The 17,848-nt window shown below is 51.7% G+C and overlaps 1 protein-coding gene across 23 annotated transcripts in view; it reads left to right on the forward strand.

Annotated features, from left to right (window-relative positions):
- The window catches only part of DYSF (dysferlin), a 216,357-nt gene that overhangs the window by 85,297 nt on the left and 113,212 nt on the right, over positions 1-17,848 (forward strand). For 14 of the 23 annotated variants that reach the window (XM_077842848.1, XM_077842860.1, XM_077842856.1 and 11 more), the window contains 6 exons: positions 6,540-6,581; positions 8,245-8,360; positions 8,902-9,018; positions 10,279-10,456; positions 10,996-11,120; positions 13,083-13,189. In XM_077842848.1, coding sequence (XP_077698974.1) covers positions 6,540-6,581; positions 8,245-8,360; positions 8,902-9,018; positions 10,279-10,456; positions 10,996-11,120; positions 13,083-13,189 — 685 coding nt within the window. The remainder of the gene's footprint in view (positions 1-6,539; positions 6,582-8,244; positions 8,361-8,901; positions 9,019-10,278; positions 10,457-10,995; positions 11,121-13,082; positions 13,190-17,848) is intronic. The other 9 variants (XM_077842854.1, XM_077842864.1, XM_077842866.1 and 6 more) reach the window with 1 other exon arrangement.

Genomic DNA, 17,848 nt, shown 5'->3' on the forward strand with positions numbered 1-17,848 from the left:
CAACGAACTTTTACTGAATATTTTTGTAGCCGAATCTTTATACAAGACATGATTTTTTGAGGGGGATTAATACCTAGAAGTGGAATTGCTGTATCAAAGGATTTGTACATTTTAAAGCGATTTGTAATATATCAAAATTGCCCTTCAGAAAAAAAAATACTGGACTAATGTATACTCTGGTCACTCACATGAGCTTCTTTTGCTGTACCTTCACCAACACAGGGTAAAAATAATATTAAAAAAACTTTGTTAATTTGATGGGTGAATTTTATTATTGCCTTTATTTTCATTTCATTAATAGCTGGTTAAGTTGAATGCAAGTTTAAAAATATTTTAATAATTTTTCTGTATTTATATATTATATATTTATATACTCTATATTTATTTTATTATAATTTGCCTGTTCATTGTCTTGGTCCATATTTCTGATGGTATGTTTGTCTTTTTCTCATTGTTTTGTAAGAGTTCCGTGTGTGTGTGTGTGTGTGTGTGTGTGTATGGATGTTAACTTTCCCCATCATATAAGTGGTAAATAATTCTTGTCTGCTTTATTTTACTATTTAATAGAAATTGATGTATAGAAATTAAAATTTTTTATGTAGCCGAATCTTTTAACCTTTCTTTGGCCACTAAGGCAAGTACCTAACATTTTTTTCACAATTGTTCTTTGGTAATACCAACACTGTATATTGAAAAATCTTTCCCCTCTATTTTGAAATACTACCTTTATCCACTACTAAATTCCTAAATGTGTTCTTGGACCTGTTTCTTGATTTTCTATTATCTTTAATTGGTATGTCTGCTTGTTATTTCTTAGGTTTTGGTATCTGGGTAATGCTGGCTCTGTAAAATTAATTGGAAAGATTTAAAGTCGTTTCTAACATCTGGAGCAGTTTATATAACATAAGAATATAGTCTTTTGAGGGTTTGAAAGAATTCATCCATAAAACCAGATGGGCTGGGTGCCCTTTTTGAGTGGGTATAGTACTAACTCTTTAAAAACTTTTCAGTTTCTCCTGTGATCATTGTTATTTTTAGTTTGTTACTTTTATGATAGTCAATTCTAGGATATCTTCCTGGAAGAGTATTTGCTATGCTGAGCTCTTCTGATTTCTTTATATAACTATTATAGAGAACAGTCTTTTATAATTTAGATAATTTTCTCTACCTGGGGTCTTTTCTCCTTTCTTATTTCTAATGATATGTGTTTGAGTTTTCTTTTTTTCTTGATTAGGTTTGTTGTAAGTCTCCACGCCCTCCACCCCACCACACATACACACTTTGTTGGACTTTTCCAAGAATCAACTTTTGGATTTATTTATCAGTTCTAATATTTTTTCTTAATTTTCTAATATTTTTCTTTTCTAATGTTTTATTCTCTCATCTTTTTACTCTTTTAACTCTCTTCAACTTATATTGTTGATTCCTCTTAAAAGTTTCTAATCAACATCTTGTACTTACTTTTAAAATCTCTTGTCTAAATAATGATATGGTCTCTGCTCCAGAGGTGATGCTTTTGGTCTTCAGCAACCCCCAAGGTTATATTTAACTCAAACAATGAGTTAAAATTAAAAAAAATTTTTTTACATTGAAAAATTTAGTTTATTTGGAATTTATTTAGGTACACTTTCTGGGTCTGATTGGATTTTTTTGTAGGTAGTCTACTTTTTTCTAACTAGATGCTGCTGGTAGGGATGCATCTTTTTTTCTTATTGCTGAATTACTCTGAAGTACGTAGGTACAGGACTCTTTTCACTGAATTTTGTCTGAGACATAGCAAATTCTTTAAATCTGAGTTGGGGAATAATTTATTCTAACATGAGAACATGAGCAGTTGAAGGCAGGGTGGGGTAGGAATAAGAGCCTGGAGCTCTGGAACCAGGCAGCTTGGGTCTCAGTTCTGTTTCTTTGTAGCTAAGTGAGTCACTCCCCTCATCTCACCAGTCCTGGCCTCATAAGGTTGTTGTAAAGATCTAGTGAGATTATAACTGTAACATTCTTAGAGTGTCTGGTACACATGAAATCCTAAAGTAAAGTAACATTTGCTGTGTAGTATCATTATTATTGGCTTTCTGCATCACTAATCTGATTTTATTTCCTGTACCAGTTCTCCTTACTGCTTTCCATGTGGTTTAAAATCGGCCATTGCATTTTTTAGTTTCTCGTCCCGCCTTCTTTTCCCTCTGTTATTCCTTTGATATGTTCATTTTCTTTTTTGTCTGTTCTCTCCCAGAAGATTTGCTTAGTTCCACAAAAGCTATGCCTTCTTGCCCTCTGTTGAGAATTCCAAATAATTTCTGAGACTTTCAGGTAAATGTTCTTTGGAATCTTACAGATGCTGCTACCCTCTCTTGGTTGGCACCCTGGGAATCTTCCTTTCTCCTTAATTTATGCTCTACCAAGACCTGGTCAGTGTTGGTGTCTTTCTACAGAGAGGGTGCCTTGTTCTCTGTCCAATCATCCTGACAAATCTTTATCTGGAGCACAGGTTAAGGTGCTCAGTTTCTGGAAGACTCCACCTAGGGCTCTTGAAGTTGAGCAATTCCTTCTTCTAAGGTTCTCTGAAACATAAAAACACCCCCCCCCAAAAAAAAACCCAAAAAACAAAACCAAGCCGACTTTTAATGATAGAAAATTCAAACATACACAAAAATACAGAACTGTGCGGTGGAATTCCAGGTGTCCTCACTCAGCTTTAATATCTAGCTGCTCCCTGCAGCTCTGATTTCACCGTTGATACTTTTAATTGGTGAAATACCCAAAAACTGCCTCCCACAGGGCTCTGCTAGGAGGACCCCCCTGCCCCTGCCCCTCCCCCTTCCACCTTCCAACTGGGAACAATCATCCCAAGATGCGGTAGTTGTATCCCGTTCTCCCCACCCCCCCACCCCCTCTGGTGCTGTTCAGATAATTTCTGAGAATGGCTATTTTGGATGGACAGATGGAAAGATTTGAGGTGGGGGGCAGTGCATTATGAGGATGGGGTGGGAGAGAGACCCCCTGTAGATGGAAACTCCAGGTATGTAAGGAACTTTCTCCAATTTTCCGATTGGTCCTGACGCCCCCCCCCCCTTACAATCCAGGGGTGGACCCAGATAGAAGCACACAGAGTGACCTTCTGACTGTTTTCCGACGGCTACCGTTTTCAGGAGGCCACAGCTGCGCCTGCCAACAGCTAGCTGCCCGAGGGAGAGTTTAGAGCCCCGTCTCCCCATCAGTCTTCATTACTTCTGGTGTGGTTGGCCTGGATCTTTTTCAGGGTCACGGTGAAGGTTTTCGCAGGAATGTGAGGAAGATGTTTGTGTGGCCACTAGGTGGCGCCCAGGTCATGGGCAGCGCGTGGTTGGGGCGGCCCGCGGAGCTGGGTGCAAACGCTCCCGCAGCTTGTTTTGGGAATCCGTGAGAATCGTCTCGCAAACTATGGCCAACCGGTTTTAAATGTGTTATTAGGCAGCTCGATCTCTGGAACAATACAAGAGTGTAACTTATTGCTCAAAATGGAGCCGCCCTTCCTGGCGCTTCTGGTGTCCCTCCCCTCAGAGACGGGTCCCTCGCTGAGAAGCTGCCCTTGGGACTTGCCTTGCTCCCTGCCCCTTCTCCCATGGGCCTGAGGCCTTCCCTTTCAACTGTGTGTGTTCTTTCCTTCCCTTTAGGGGATCTAGCACCTTCGGGCAGCTCGTGGCACCATCTTCTCCCGGCTCCCAAAGCCCCAACTAAATAAACCAAACTGTAAAAACCAGTTGTTTCTCTTTATTTCCCCGCCTCCTGGTTCACCAGATTATTTGGCCCAACCGGGAGTTTTTGTTTTTCTTGCCAGTGAGGACAGAACCTAACACTGGCCTCTTACGCACTTCTGCCCACAAGTTTGCCTGGGCACACTTAAGTATTCCTTGGACCCTGCGCTCCAAAGCATTGAGGAAAAAGTTTGTTTTCTAAAAAGGAGTGATTTCCTTAGAAGGTACAGTTCTTGCAAAAGGTAACAGGCACCTAAAACCCATGAAATGACACAGATTCTTTTATGACTTTATACATAATGGAAATCACACTACAAAGGTGGCACTTGTATCCTACAGTTTTTTCTAAGAAATCCAAAGTTTTTTTTGTTTTTGTTTTTGTGTATATGTTGGGGGTGGGGGTTTGGAGTGGGGTTTTTTTTGTTGTTGTTGTTGTTTTTTGTCTTTGGAGCATAGATGATGATTTCCCAGCACTTTTCGGCTTCTTCTCCTGTCTGCATGGTCTGGTGTCAGGCCGCCAAACCGTGGGCACGGGCGATGTGCTGAGAGGGGGAGCTGGCGGGGCCGGTGGCAGGTAACGTGCCAGCTTCTCCAGGAGGACACACGGCTGTCCGTGGGCACTGTCCCAGGGCTGTGATGTGTGGCTCATGGGGTCGGAAGGGCCTGCTCCTGATCTTCTCTGGCTTCCCATGGGTGAGGGAGTCAGGCTTGGTGGCTCAGGCCACAAAACTGGGAGTATTCATGAGTGTTCTGGGGCTTCTACAGCCACAGTTCCCCAGGCTTAGGGAAAATACAGCAGAACCCTTGCGTTCTGGCAGAGAGTGATGAGGACTGAATGGCAGTTTTGTCTTTGGTGGCTTCACTGGTCACTGTGCCCTTGACTTTATGAGCTGTCTGTAGACACAGAGGAGAGAACCTAAGATGATCCTCCGTACCTGGAGACTTGTGGCCCTGCCCCCAAATGAGGAATCATTGGTCAGAGTTGTCAGCAGGGCCAGGTCTTATGTGGTGCCCAGCACCGTGCCTGATTAGGTTTGTTAAATGAATGAACGAATGAGTGAAGAAATAAAGGAATTCATGAGGGGCGCCATTGGGAATAGGCTGGTCAGCTGCCGCCCTCCAGTCCTTCTGGGCACCAGAGGCGTGTATGGGTCAGATGGTTGGCAGGGCGGGGGCGGGGAGACGTCTGTGTCTGGGCTGGGCACCGGTTTATGGCCAGGATGCAGAGTTGGTCTGTGGATGTGGAGCCGAGTTTACCTCTGCAAGAAGCACATGCAGTCAGAACTATGACCTCGGCCTCATTAGCCTGAGATGACTGGCCAGGTCTGTTTGTAATCATTTGAAAGGAGCTTAAAATGGAATCTGTTTCCTTTGGGTGGGCTCTGGCTGCTGTTCTCCTCGGGGCCGCAGCTGTGCCTGTGTTGGTCAAAGCTCCCCTGTGACCAGAGGCCTGCTCCCGCACTGATGAAAACCTATTTCTGTGGATATGAAAATGGGCCTGAATTACGGTTTTCTGTAGCTTTGACTTCTGCTAGCCGGCATTTCTAGCTGAGGCCTGGGTCCCAAGGCCTGGACCCCTGGCAGCTGCGACTCACCCTCCTGCTGCTTTATGCACCAGTGGGTCAGCCCTGGCCTTGTATCTGGACTCCCATGTTCCCCTTCTCTCTCTTCTTCACTCTTTCTCTCTGTGTCTCAGTCTTCCTTCACCATATTTTGCTTAACTCTTGGCTCTTAACTACACTCATGGAGTTATGGGAAAGTAGTCATAGATCTACTTTGACAGGAGGAGACAAATAGGTAAAGGTGACCAACGAATGAAAGTCATCAAAGATTTCACCAGCCATATCTACAGGCTTGGTCGTGACCCCAAGCCTGGTTACATTCAGTTGGGTGGAGGAGGAAACACGGAGGGTCAGAATGCAGGAAGAGGCTGGAGTCTGAGAGGACCATGGAAGGAGACTTAAGGGTACCCACTCCCTGTGGAGTGTCTTAGATCTGCCTAGAAGTGAGGGACAGATTCCAAGAGCCCAGAAGGGTGCTAGAGCATCTTGTTCCTTGCTTCTCTCATTTCTTGCTTCTCCTTCTTTGCCTCTCTCATCTCTAGACACTCCTTATCAGCATGTAAGGGCACGTCCAAGTGTGTAGAACCTTGAGCTCATGGACAGTGTCTGGCACTGTGCTTCACTCAAAGTGGCAGGTGCCTGAAGCCAGATACCAGTTCCTGCTGTTGTGAAAATGCAACATGGTGTTCTCAGTGGCAATCATGAAAATGACCACGAGATGGAGATGTTGCCCTTTGAGATGTGGTTGCTCTGTATACTTGGTCCCAAGTGTCAACCTGCCTGTTGGGTGGAGTGCTGGGTGTGCCTCACTGCCTTTTCGTGTTTCCCGCACCCTTTCTTTGTGTCTGTACTTTGTTTCCCTCACTTATTTGGCTATAATATAGAAAAAAAAAAAAAGCACAATTTCTTTTCTGTGTTTTTACTTGAATGTATTAAGTTTCGGGCCCCGTTTTCAATTGGTGCACAGAGTACACAGACATAGGTAGGCAGACAGTGGTGGGGAGGGACCTTAGGGTTCACCCTGGAGCTAAGGGGAGGGAAGGGTAGGGTGGTGTGGTGATGACTTAGTTTGCGATAAATTCACAGCTGGGAGGGGGTGGGGCCCTGGGCCACATCTGTTTCCCACACGGGACTGTCTTTCCATCCCTGCCTGCCAGCTCTCCATCCACATGCCTGTGCACGTAACCAGTCCCCGTCTCAGTCATGTCCATCCTAACCCCTCTTCCATTTCTTTATGCTTCAGAGGAGCCTGCAGGTGTGGTCAAGCCTTCTCCAGCCACGGACCGTATGTGCTTTCCCCCTGGGGATGGCAAGGGGGCAGGCCTCGGGGTTTAAGCTGGAGGGGAGAGGGTGTTGGTTGCTGGGAATTTTTTAGTTTGCCTGAGGTGGGGCTGGGATTCACCACCCGGTCTCTGAGCTTACCTGAGGCTGTTACCTCTCAACCGAGGTTGAATGTGAAAATCGCTGGGAATGCTTTAAAGACAATTCCTAACCACCCCCCCCCCCCCCCCCAGTCTCATCCCCAACCCTTTCCTGAACCAACTGGGCTCCAGCTTAGGCTCAAATGAGTACACAGTCTCAGGCAGGGAATGGTGGGGTGGGGGCCTGGACGAAAACATCCTGGGGACCAGGGGGAGGCCAGGGGGAGTGGAAAGCTCTTGAAGTTCACAAGGTAAATCGTAATGGAGAGGATTAGTACGAATAATTAGTAAAGCTCATGTTAGTTTTCTCAGCCTGGGCCTCCCACCTTAGTCCCAAATGCCAGAGCCCTGTCTGTGCTGGGCACTGGAGGGAGAGTCAGGACAGTGGCTTGGCAGCTGGCTCTGTGGCCGGGTGTGTGTGTGTGCGTGCGCGTGCTCCTGCGCTCTGGTCGGTAGTAGCTAGTTCTCAAGCCCTGTCCCTGCCCACCCCACATCACCCCAGGGGCCTGGCACGTGGAGGGACTCAGGGTTCACAGCTCCTGCCCTTAGCTCGGGCTCAAGCATTTCCTTTCTGAGGCCATTGATTCTGTGCCTACCTTGCCCCCTCCTTGCTCATATGGATTGGATCATCCCAGATGATTCCTGCTCGTGGGTCCACTTCCCACTTTTGGCATTCTGGAAACAGCTTGCCCCCCTACTTCCTCTGGAAGAGACACCCTGGCTTTTTGAGGTTCTCAGAATACACCCAGTGAAGTCCTGTCCTAGAAAACTTGTCTGTTGGCTGGAAAATCATGACATAACCACAGAGGGCCTCTGAAAAGGAGGGAGGATTTCCCTCATCATTGTGGGATTCTCCTTTTCGTTCTCCTCCCACCTGTGCTACTGAAAGGTTGTTCTTTGCACAATGTGGGGAGGGAGACAGGAGGCCAGCATGAATTAGGGCTGTTAGGTAATCTGCCTTGACTTCATAATGATATTGGGGGTAAGGGGGACATGTTCCCTGGTGGGGGGCTGCTTGTGGATTGGGACACCTAACCAGGTTCCTGTCCTGGCTCCGGGGGTAGCTTCTATGGTCATCAGATTTCAGGGCCTCCTTTGTGCCTCCCCACACTCCTGTGCAGGAGGCAGTGGGCATGCAGGATGGGATTTGGCCTAGGAGGGGCAGGGCAGTAGAGCTCCTAGCTTTGCATGCTGGCTGCGTGCATGGGCTTTGGGGTCAGATCATTTGGAGTTATGCCATTTTGTAGTGAGGTGTTCCTTTGCATCTCTGAGCCTCAGTTTTCTCATCTGTAAAATGAGATAATAGAAGTAATACAAATCTCCGTGTCTCAGCAGAGTGGTGTGGACTAAAGGGTCTGTGAGAGACAATGGTCAGTGTCATGAGTCTTTATGCCTTTCCGGGCACTGCATCCTGTGCATGTTCAGGGAACTGAGGGCCAGGGATGGATGCAGGTCTGAAGTTGGTTGAGTTGAGCACTAGAAAGCCCCGCAGGGCTGGCTCCTCTGATCCCCACCTGTGTCTCCCAGTGGATGACCATCTGGGCTTCCTTCCCACCTTCGGGCCCTGCTTCGTCAATCTCTATGGCAGCCCCAGGGAATTCACTGGCTTCCCGGACCCCTACGCGGAACTCAACATGGGCAAGGTGAGCCTGCCAGCATCTCCACACCCCTTTACCCCCCACCCCCACCCCACTCCAGATCCCCAAGCCTGCATGCAGGGGTCTTCCAGCCTGGGCAGCACCTGCTCCATTCTGGATGCCAGCCGCCTGATGGGGCTTGAGTGGGCCCAGGGCCAGACAGCCCGTCCTCAGAGAACCCTCTTTCCGCCTGGCCCCCTCCTGGTCTCTTCCTCCTTCTCACACCCCATCCCTTAGCTTCTCCTTCTGGCCAGCCTGGCCCCCTTATCCCTCATTTTCCTGGCCCTGGAGGGACCCAGGCCTCATCTGTGTCAGGTTTCATCTCTTATTTGTCTGGGTTGGAGTCTGTCTGGATGGCTTGTCACATCCCCTGAACTCTCTGGGCCACCTTTCCTTATCTGCAGAGTGATGAGGATAGCCCACAGCCTTCCTGGTTGCCGGGGTCATGAGCAAGTTCAGGGCCTGATCAGGCTCCTTTCCTTGCTCTTCTCTTCCTCCTCTTTCCTTGCATCTCCCCTGTTCCTGGTGACCCAACCTCCCCTTTTAGGGGGAAGGCGTGGCCTACCGAGGTCGGCTTCTGCTCTCCCTGGAGACCAAGCTGGTGGAGCACAGCGGCGAGCAAAGGGTGGAGGACCTCCCTGCTGATGACATCCTTCGGGTGGAGGTGAGGGGTGTGTGGCTCTGGAAGGGCTGAAGGGAGTGGCAGCCAAATGGGACTGGCTCCTAGTGTCCTGGTGGAGGCTCAGCTCTGCCCACAGTCTGTGCCTTCACCTCTCTGTGTGCCAGTGCCTCAGCTGTGAGGTAGGAGTAACCCCATGGCACCTGTGCCTCCCTGAGGAATATTCAGAGGTTCAAGGAAGATTAATAAACACATTCTAAAAGCCTAGAGCTTGATGCAAAGCGAGAGGTCTATTCTATAACAATACTGTGGGAACAGCTAACTCTTATTGACCACTGTATGTCAGACACAATGCTAGTGACTTGATGTCACTGAGTCCTCCCAGCACCTGTGAGGTATATGCTTTTAGTATCTTCATTTTATAGATGAGGACACTAAGGCTCAAATGTACCAGAGCAGCAAGTAGGAGAGCTGAGCCTTGTGCCCAGGAGGCAGCTGGATGGGGTCTGCATGGTGGGTTAAGCTTTCAGATTCTAGTGAGAAAGTGCTGGTTTGAATCCTGGCTTGACCACTTACCAGCTCTAGTACTTTCCTTATCAATGAACTCAGGATAGTGAGTAGACCTACCTCCTAAGGTTGTTGCGAGAATTCAATTAAATCAAAGATGCATGCCCTGAGCAGTTAGTAAGCATTAGCTGTTATTACTATTTGCATTATTCAACCACCCAGTTGTGCACCCCTCTTCTCTCTGCCTTCTGTGAAGGGGACCACAAAGTCATCTCGGTTCAAACCGGGGTGTGTGATTGAGAGCCTGCCATGTCCTCAGCCCTGTCCCCGAAGCCTAGAGGGGACATTCCTCTCCAGCACATGGTAGTTTGTATATAGGGCAGAGCTGGGTGGCGTAGTGGAGACCCTGACTGGCATGGGGTGGGAGCTATGGGCAGCGGCATGGTGGTTTAGAGCCTTCAGCTCCTTTTGAATGGCAGATGCAGGAGCCCAGGCTTCCCTGGGGTGGGGGTGGGGGCGGTGCCATTGCTGCTGGTTTGGATTAAGGAGCAGCATGACCTTGGAGGAGCAGGCCTTATTAGAGGAACATGGCCAAACACACAGGCCTGGAATGAGTTTGCTCAGTTAGTAACCAAATCTGGGCACTGTTGCTTAGCTGGACCATTTACCACCCATCTGTCCAGCCAGGATTTATTGGGCGCCAGTCACGGCCAGGGCCTGCCAGACATGTGACCCCTCCCCACCCCAGTGTCTTCCTTCCTTCTCCCATGACCCGTCAGCTGCCCTTTCTGCCCCCAGAAATACCTCCGGAGGCGCAAGTACTCTCTCTTTGCCGCCTTCTACTCGGCTACCATGCTCCAGGATGTCGACGATGCCATCCAGTTTGAGGTCAGCATTGGGAACTACGGCAACAAGTTCGACACGACCTGTCTGCCACTGGCCTCCACCACCCAGTACAGCCGGGCAGTCTTTGATGGTGAGGCTGGAGGCCATGCACCTGGCACGGTGGGGCCGAACCCTAAATCCTACTTCTCATGGAGGGTTGCTGGAGGCCCACCTGAAGGCCTTGGCCCAGGCAAACTGATTTGGGGTGACTCCCTGCTCTGTCCCCTACTCCCCCATGCCACCGCCCACTCCCCACTCACCTCCAGGTGAGTCTCTGCTGCCAGGACCACAGACTGGGCTCCTGGAACTGGCTGTGGTCGGCACTGATCCTGACCTACGGCAATAGTCGATTTCATGGTGGCTATTTGTTTGGTTTAGAGATTTTGGAGAACGTGGGTTTCCCATGGTCTTTTTAGCAACCCCTCTAATAAGAGTGGTAGCTCTTTGTTCGGCCCAGGAGGAGGGAGTATAGGCACTTTGCTTGGCCACTGGGGTATGTGGGCAATGCCTATATGTCCAAGGGAGTTCTTAGGGGGAAGGAGCAGGTATCTGCATCTGTTCCGCCCTTGGTCCCCTTCCCACCCACCTCTGTACTCCTGGCTCAGTACCAGGCCTTTCCTGTCCTTCCAGGGTGCCACTACTACTACTTGCCCTGGGGCAATGTGAAGCCTGTGGTGGTGCTGTCATCCTACTGGGAAGACATCAGCCACAGAGTCGAGGCTCAGAACCAGCTGCTCAGGATCGCTGACCATCTGGTGAGTGGAAGCTGCCTCACACCCGCACACCCCTTGTGCCTGCCCCATGCCCCCATGGGTATCCATAGGCCAGGACTCCATGGGTGCAAGCACTTACATGTAGCTATATCTGCAGACTTTCATGGTGCCTGGGTTCCTTGTGTCCTGACTGTGGCTTGCTAGATTTGTGATCTTGTCCTGCTGCTGGCAAGGGAGTGTGAATGATCTGGGGGGCCCAGTGAGGTAGGAGACAGAACAGAGAAGGAGGTGAGAGAAGGGAAGCTGGAGCGGCAAGATGGAGCCTTGTACCCATTCATTCATTCATCAAATGCCTTTGACTCCTACTACGTGCCAGGGTTTGTGCTGGAGGCTTGTAGCCTCAAGGTAGACATGAACAAGGAGTTACCCTGCCATCAGGAGTCAGTCTAGTGAAGGCAAGCACAGGCTCACCCACACCCCTCATACAGAGGTTCCAAACCGAGGTGCAGATGATGCTCTAGGAATACCACGAGGAAGGATGGGGACTCAGAGGAGAGAGAGGGCGCAGGAGCATCTGGAAGGCGTTGTGGAGGCAGTGAGGAGACAGAAAGCAGGAGCCCTTTTAGGGGCCATGGAAGCGGTCCAGGAACAGTGATAAGGCACTGGGCCGGCGGGTGGGGGTGGGGGGCTCTGGGACAAAGCTATGAGACTTGGGCTAGAAGGACTTGGTGCCTGGGGACTTGGGAAGGCAGGGAGAAGTAGAGTTTATGAGGTCAGGCAGTGAGTGCTGCTTTGGAGGTGATCAGGAGATCCCCTCGAGGGTGATCTGTGGCTGCTGAGAGCTGAAGGCCTGGCTCTCAGCCAGGAAGTGGAGGAGAACAAAGTGGCCAGAGGTGTAGAGGCCCAGGCGGGTGGTTGGTGATCCTGGTGGTGGCTCCAGGCTGTTTCTGTGTGTGCACAGCCTGGAGTGTGGCCTCTGGGAACCTGGGGAATGCTGTTGGAGTGAGCCAGGGGCAGTGGGGTGGAGGAAGGGGTTGCAGAGGTGTGGGCATGTCAGTGGGTGTGGAGGTGAGCACAGTGAGGAAGGCAGGTGAGGGGAAGGGGAGGACGGTGGTCTTGGAGGGGCAGGAGGGGATGCAGGCCTGTGGGAAGGCATGGTGGCCAGCCTTCCTGAGACTGGCAGCTCTTGGGGAGGAAGGAGACCAGCCAGCACCCAGGTTCTGGAGGACTCAGAGTCCTTGCTCTGTGAGTCCAGACTTCATCTTCTGGGGTGGCCATTCTCTCACAAGCCACTCCCTGAAGTCCGGGACTGTGTGTTCTTCCCAAAGCCTGTCCTCAGAAAAATGGCACATGTCCAGGGAGGCTGATGGGTGGGGAGCAGACCTGAGGGGACTGACCTGCCCTTGACCTGACAGGTATTCTGTGACAGCTGTCTGCCTCCAACCCAGGGCTGAGGTCCATGGAGATGGCTGCAGAGGAGCTCCAGGAGATGGATGTGACCTGGGAGTGGCTGGGCCTTGAGTTTAGAGAGGGGAACTCTCTGTTCCTGGGGGTTGTCTGAGTGTTCCTGAAGGGAGGAGGGGATTGAGCCTGCTTGGGCAGGGGGATTTGGAAGGGATTGCACCTTCCAGGTGGAGACTGCTGTGGGCTCAGAGGGTCCCTCACCTGTGACCTGGCAGGCAGGCTTGAGGGGCCTGGGGAGGGGCAGTGTGCTAGAGTTGTGTGGGAGCCTGCACACAGTGCTCAAGTCCTTGTGATCAGGCCTGTGGGTGCAGTCCCAGGCTTGAGAATTTGGATCTGCTTGGTGTGGGGAGCCCTGGAAGGTTAAGGTGAGACAGACCCTGGCTTTTTGGGTCTGGGTGCTGCCTTCTCTGTTCTGATGGTTCTCTCCTTTGGCTCAGGGTGAAGATTCAAATTTCGGTGACAGGGCCTGGCGGTTGGGGGCCTGGCATATACCTTGGGCTCTGTGGTGATAGTCCCAACCCTTGCCTGCCTATTCCACAGGAAGCTGGCCTGGAGCAAGTCCACTTGGCTTTAAAGGCGCAGTTCAACACAGAGGATGTGGACTCCCTGTTGGCCCAGCTGATGGATGAGCTCATCTCAGACTGCAGGTAGGGGTGCCTGGCACCCACGTGCCCTCCCCTCCTGGCTCACCAAGGCTTTCCCTAGGAGTGTTCGTGTGTGGCAGTGAGCGACGGCACGTCTCCCCAGCCATGCTTGGCCAGCAGTCCAGCCTGTGCTGAGTCCAAAGGTGGTGGAGCCAGCATGGGGAGTTGAAAAGGTGACATTTAGAGCAGGTCATAAATCTTCCTGCAGCCGCGGCAGCTGTGGGCCTGGGGCAGCCCGGCTCACCTGAATGGGGAGCATTGTGTCTCTGATCCCCCACCTCTCAGTTCCCTGATGGAATCTCCAGGAGGAGCTGGCTGGTGGGGGGTGACGGTGCCCCTCCTCCCCAAGGCCAATTCGGGGACCATGGGTTCCATTTAGCCCTCTATTGACATGGCTGATTGTCAACTTTAGGAAAAGAGGGCTCTGGGGGTGATGGGGAATGGGGGTGCTCAGAGGCCCAGCAGAAGGGGAGGCATCTCAGCATCTCCTCCTCTGCTGGGTGATTTGGGGCTCACCGCCCACCTGTTCTGAGCCTTGCTTTCCTCATCCTCAACCTCATGTTAAGAATAACTGCTAATAATAGCACATAAGCAAAATGCTTGGCCCTTGAGGAAGTATTTAATAAATGGTGGCTATAATTACTATTAGGAAGAAATGTCAGGAGACTTAGGTTCTTGTTCCTTTAACCGGCGTTGTGCCTTTGGGCAGCTTCACTTCCCTGGACCTCAGTTTTCTCAGCTGTGAAATGGACTTAATGATAAATAGTTGCTTTTCTACTGTGTGGAGTTAAGGGCAAATGATGAAAGTGTATTCTATGCTCCCCTCAATCTTATCATCCCACCTTCTGGGGAGTGTCTCTGCCTCATGCCAAGCCCATTCTTGGGGAGTGTCTCTGCCTCATGCCAAGCCCATTCTTGTCCTTTGTATTTCAGCTGAGAAGTGCACCTTTATCAAACAAAACATTACTCTAAAGACACCCCGTCTCCCCCAGTCACGGAATTCCAGGCAGGTCATTCATGCATTCCCCAAACCTTCCTGGAACCTAAAGCAAATTGACAGGGCTGCAGCATCAGCCCCCTCCAGAGGTGACAGATGCAAAAATGAGCAAAGGAAGCAGAGTGTGTTGAGGAGTTAGAGAAATGAGCTGTAGGAGCTCAGAGCAGGTGCATCAAACTCAGATTGAATTCAGGGAAGCTTCCCGGAGTGGGGGATGCTCCTGATGTGAACTCTGAAGGAGAGGTAGGAGCTAACCTTTGGAGAGGAGACTGTCTAGGCAAAGGCGCAAAGCCTGAAATGCCTGTTGCCTCCGTGGGTTGGCAGGGGAAGCAAAGCCCAAATGGGATAGATAGGCCTTAGGGTCCGCTAAAGTGAACTCAGCCTTGGGAGGTTTTGCGGGGGAGCACAGGGTTCCCTATGATTCAGATGCTCATTTTGGCTGCAGAGTGAGGGAAGGATTGGTGGTGGTGGTGCGAAGAAACTAGATGGTGTCACCCAAACCAGACACGTGGGGAGGGCTGGGGGCTGAGGGAGGCAGAGGGCAGTTTGCTGTCTTTAGGGGGCATCATAATGACAACAGCCTGATAATGAACACTTCCTGTGTGAGGTGCTATTATGAAAATTTTACACGTATGAACTAATCATAAGCACCTTATGAGTTAGGATGTAGAGAGATCCACATTTTATAGATGAGAAAACAGAGGCATGGAGAGGTTAATTAACTTGCTCAGATTCACTCCTCTAGTAAGTGGCTGAGCCTGTTGGCTGTATCACTCTCTAATAAATGAGACTTGCTGGTGGAGTGGATGTGGGGGCCCAAGGAAGGTACAGAATGATCTCCCAGCTGTGGCCAGAGCAGCTGGGTAGACAGCAGGGCCATTCTTGGGGGATCAGTGGGAGAAGAGCAGCTTTAGGGGAAGTTGAGAAGCTTAGGACTGGCTGTGTTGGGTGGGAGGTACCTGAAGACATCTGTGGTTTGGAGGTTGGAGGACAGAGTGAGGCCAGAGGGGCATACGGGGGCACAGTCCGTGTGGGAAGTGTCTCTGAATGTACCACTGGCTGGGCCTGACAGCCCGGGTGTGGAGGGCGGGCCAGGGCTCTGGGTTCTACCCACAGCACTGCTCATGACTCATGTGTTATGTGGACCTTGGCAGGTAGCAGGTGCCTGAAGCATCTGAGATGGGTGGGACCCAAGTACTGGGCTGCCCTCACTGCCTTTCTCCGGGCTCTGTTCTCAGAGGGTTCAGCTCAATCTACTTCTGCCAAAGCCTGGGCCTCTTTGAGTGACTCTGCTGGACAGAAGGTGCCTGGGGGCCCCTGGGGGCATTGGTCTCAGGTCAGGAGTGGCTAAGGAAAGCTTCCATTCTTCTTGGAATGGACACATGGCTCTCCAGGGAGAAATACCAAACCTCAGGACCAATTCCTTCAAGGCACCACTTGAGGCCGCCTGATAGCCGTGGGGCGGCAGCAAGAGGGCTGCCTTCACCTTGGGCTCTGTGCTGTCGAGCAGGGTGGCCAGGCATCGGGGCCCCATGCCAGTGTGCCAGAGCTGACCACTAGCTGCTCCCCATTCCTTCAGCCAGCCCCTGTCCTGCCTCTGAAATCAGTGTCCTTCATTCCACACCCTCCCTTTTCCTGGCTTCTCTCCCTCTGAGCTCGTCTCCCCCTGCCAGGGTCCCCCCTCTGTTCCTCCAGCCCAGCCTTCTCTCATCCTTAGACCCGAGCTCTTGTCTGCTTGCCTCACATCTCTGCCTGGTTGTTCTGGCAGCACATCCGGTTCAGTTTCTGGAGTCTTCCTAAAATTGTGCCATGCCACCTGGGCTTCAGCCCCCAGCAGCTCTCACTGCCTTCAGGGAAAGTCCCAGCTCTCATCCTGGTGGACAGGCTCTCTGGCCCCACTAGGACCCCAGCAGTCCCACCCTCCAGCCCTTTGGAGCCTCTGTGCTGGCTTGTGCAGCTCTCGCTACCCCACGTGTGCTCCCTCCTGCCTCTGAGCCTTCATCTTGTGCACATACTGTTCCTTTGGCCAGAACACCGTCTGGCTTTCCGTGGCCTGACTGGCTTCCTCCAGGAGGTGCTGCTGACTCTGAGGCTGCTCAGTGGGGAGTTAGCCTGTTTGCCTCTGTTTTGGGTGCTGAGGGCAGGCCTAGGTCTCTGGACCCAGCCCCGTCAGGACCAGCAGAGCTGCTGTTCATGAGGAATGAAATGAATGACCCCTGGGCTAGTTCACCTTTCAGGCTGGATACTGCCCCGGTTCACAGCAGGGGTCGGCAGCGACTTTGGTAGCCATCCAGCTCTGCCCCCAGCCTGCGCCAAGCCACCATGGGGCTGCCCACCATTTCCAAGGTGACTGCCCCGTGTTTGGGGTTGGGGTACCAGCCTCCTCTTCCCAGTCTCCCTTTCCTTCCTTGGGCTTTCCTGGGGCGGGAAAGGGCCAAGACATATTGTTGGTGGCAGTCACGGGTCCTGGCTGTTTTGGGGGCATTTTGGCTGGGCTGCTGGCCTCCATGAAAATCTCCCTTTGGTGGTCTGTATGGCAGTCCCTCCCAGCTCCCGACCCAGGCTAGGAGCATAAATCACCCTGGTTGGCTCCATTCTCCAGATCCGACTCCAGATCTGCCTGCCCCCGCCCTCGGGCCCACTCAGGCCTCCTTCCCAGGCAGGCCCCAGTCCAGGACTCTGGCCCAGGCCCCCCTTTTTACCCACCCAGCGTGCCCCTCCACCACGATCGAGTGGGCTGGGGATGGAGGCCGCCCCTCTCTTGGCCTGGGGCAGCCCCATCCGCGGCACCCTCGGGGCAGTAAATATTATATTACTACAGGGTGTGCGGTACGTGACCTGAGACAGGCCCCGGGGCTTAAGTTTCCCGAGATGGAGTTTGCGTACCATTCCCCCCACCCTAAAAATTCAATTAAAAAAAATAACAGGAAAAATGTAGTGCGCCGAGGGCCTGCCAGAGTGGTGTATCTGGCGGCGGCGGTGCCGCTGCGCTCTGGCGGTAATTGGTTCTGCATAGCTCGGGGAAATTGGCAGAAAAATAAATCAGCCGGGAGCCGGAGTCGAGACACTGCGGGGAGGGGAGTGTGAGGTGGGGGGGCTGCCAGTGGCGGGGGCAGAACCAGCGGAGCGGGTTTGACTGATGTCCTGTTTGGGAGTCAAGGGCTCAGTGGGGGTGGGGCGGGGGTGGAGCAGCCCCCACACCCCTAGGCAGGGATCATCTGCAGAGCTCCTGCACAGTGAGGGAGAGCACAGACACCCCGCCGCACCCTCCCCGCATGCCTCTGGGGGGGTAGGGACTGACCCCCAGAGGCCTGGTATGGTGAGGAAGAGCCATATGAAGAAGCACATCTAGGGGGAAGGACCCAGTGGGATGAGGTGGGGGGGGGGGTCAGAGTTCTGTGCCTCCAAGCAGGATGGAGTTTAAGCCCAACCCCCTCTTGGGGCCCAAGGCTGTATTTCTGGGACTGTATGTACCCCCTAACTCTTCTCCAAAGGCTTCCCAAACAGAGGGCTCTGGGAGGGTTGTCATGGGGCTGCCCCAGGTCGACACATCTGTATCGCTGGCTGCTGGCCTTCCCACAGCGTCTGCAGTGGCTTGTCAGGGATCCATAAATTTCCTTCCTGAAGAAAGTGTGTGTACAACAGAATAGATTCATTTCAGCCAA

The sequence above is a fragment of the Canis aureus genome, chromosome 12 (genome assembly GCF_053574225.1).
Source record: "Canis aureus isolate CA01 chromosome 12, VMU_Caureus_v.1.0, whole genome shotgun sequence".
Taxonomy (NCBI): Eukaryota; Metazoa; Chordata; class Mammalia; order Carnivora; family Canidae; genus Canis; species Canis aureus.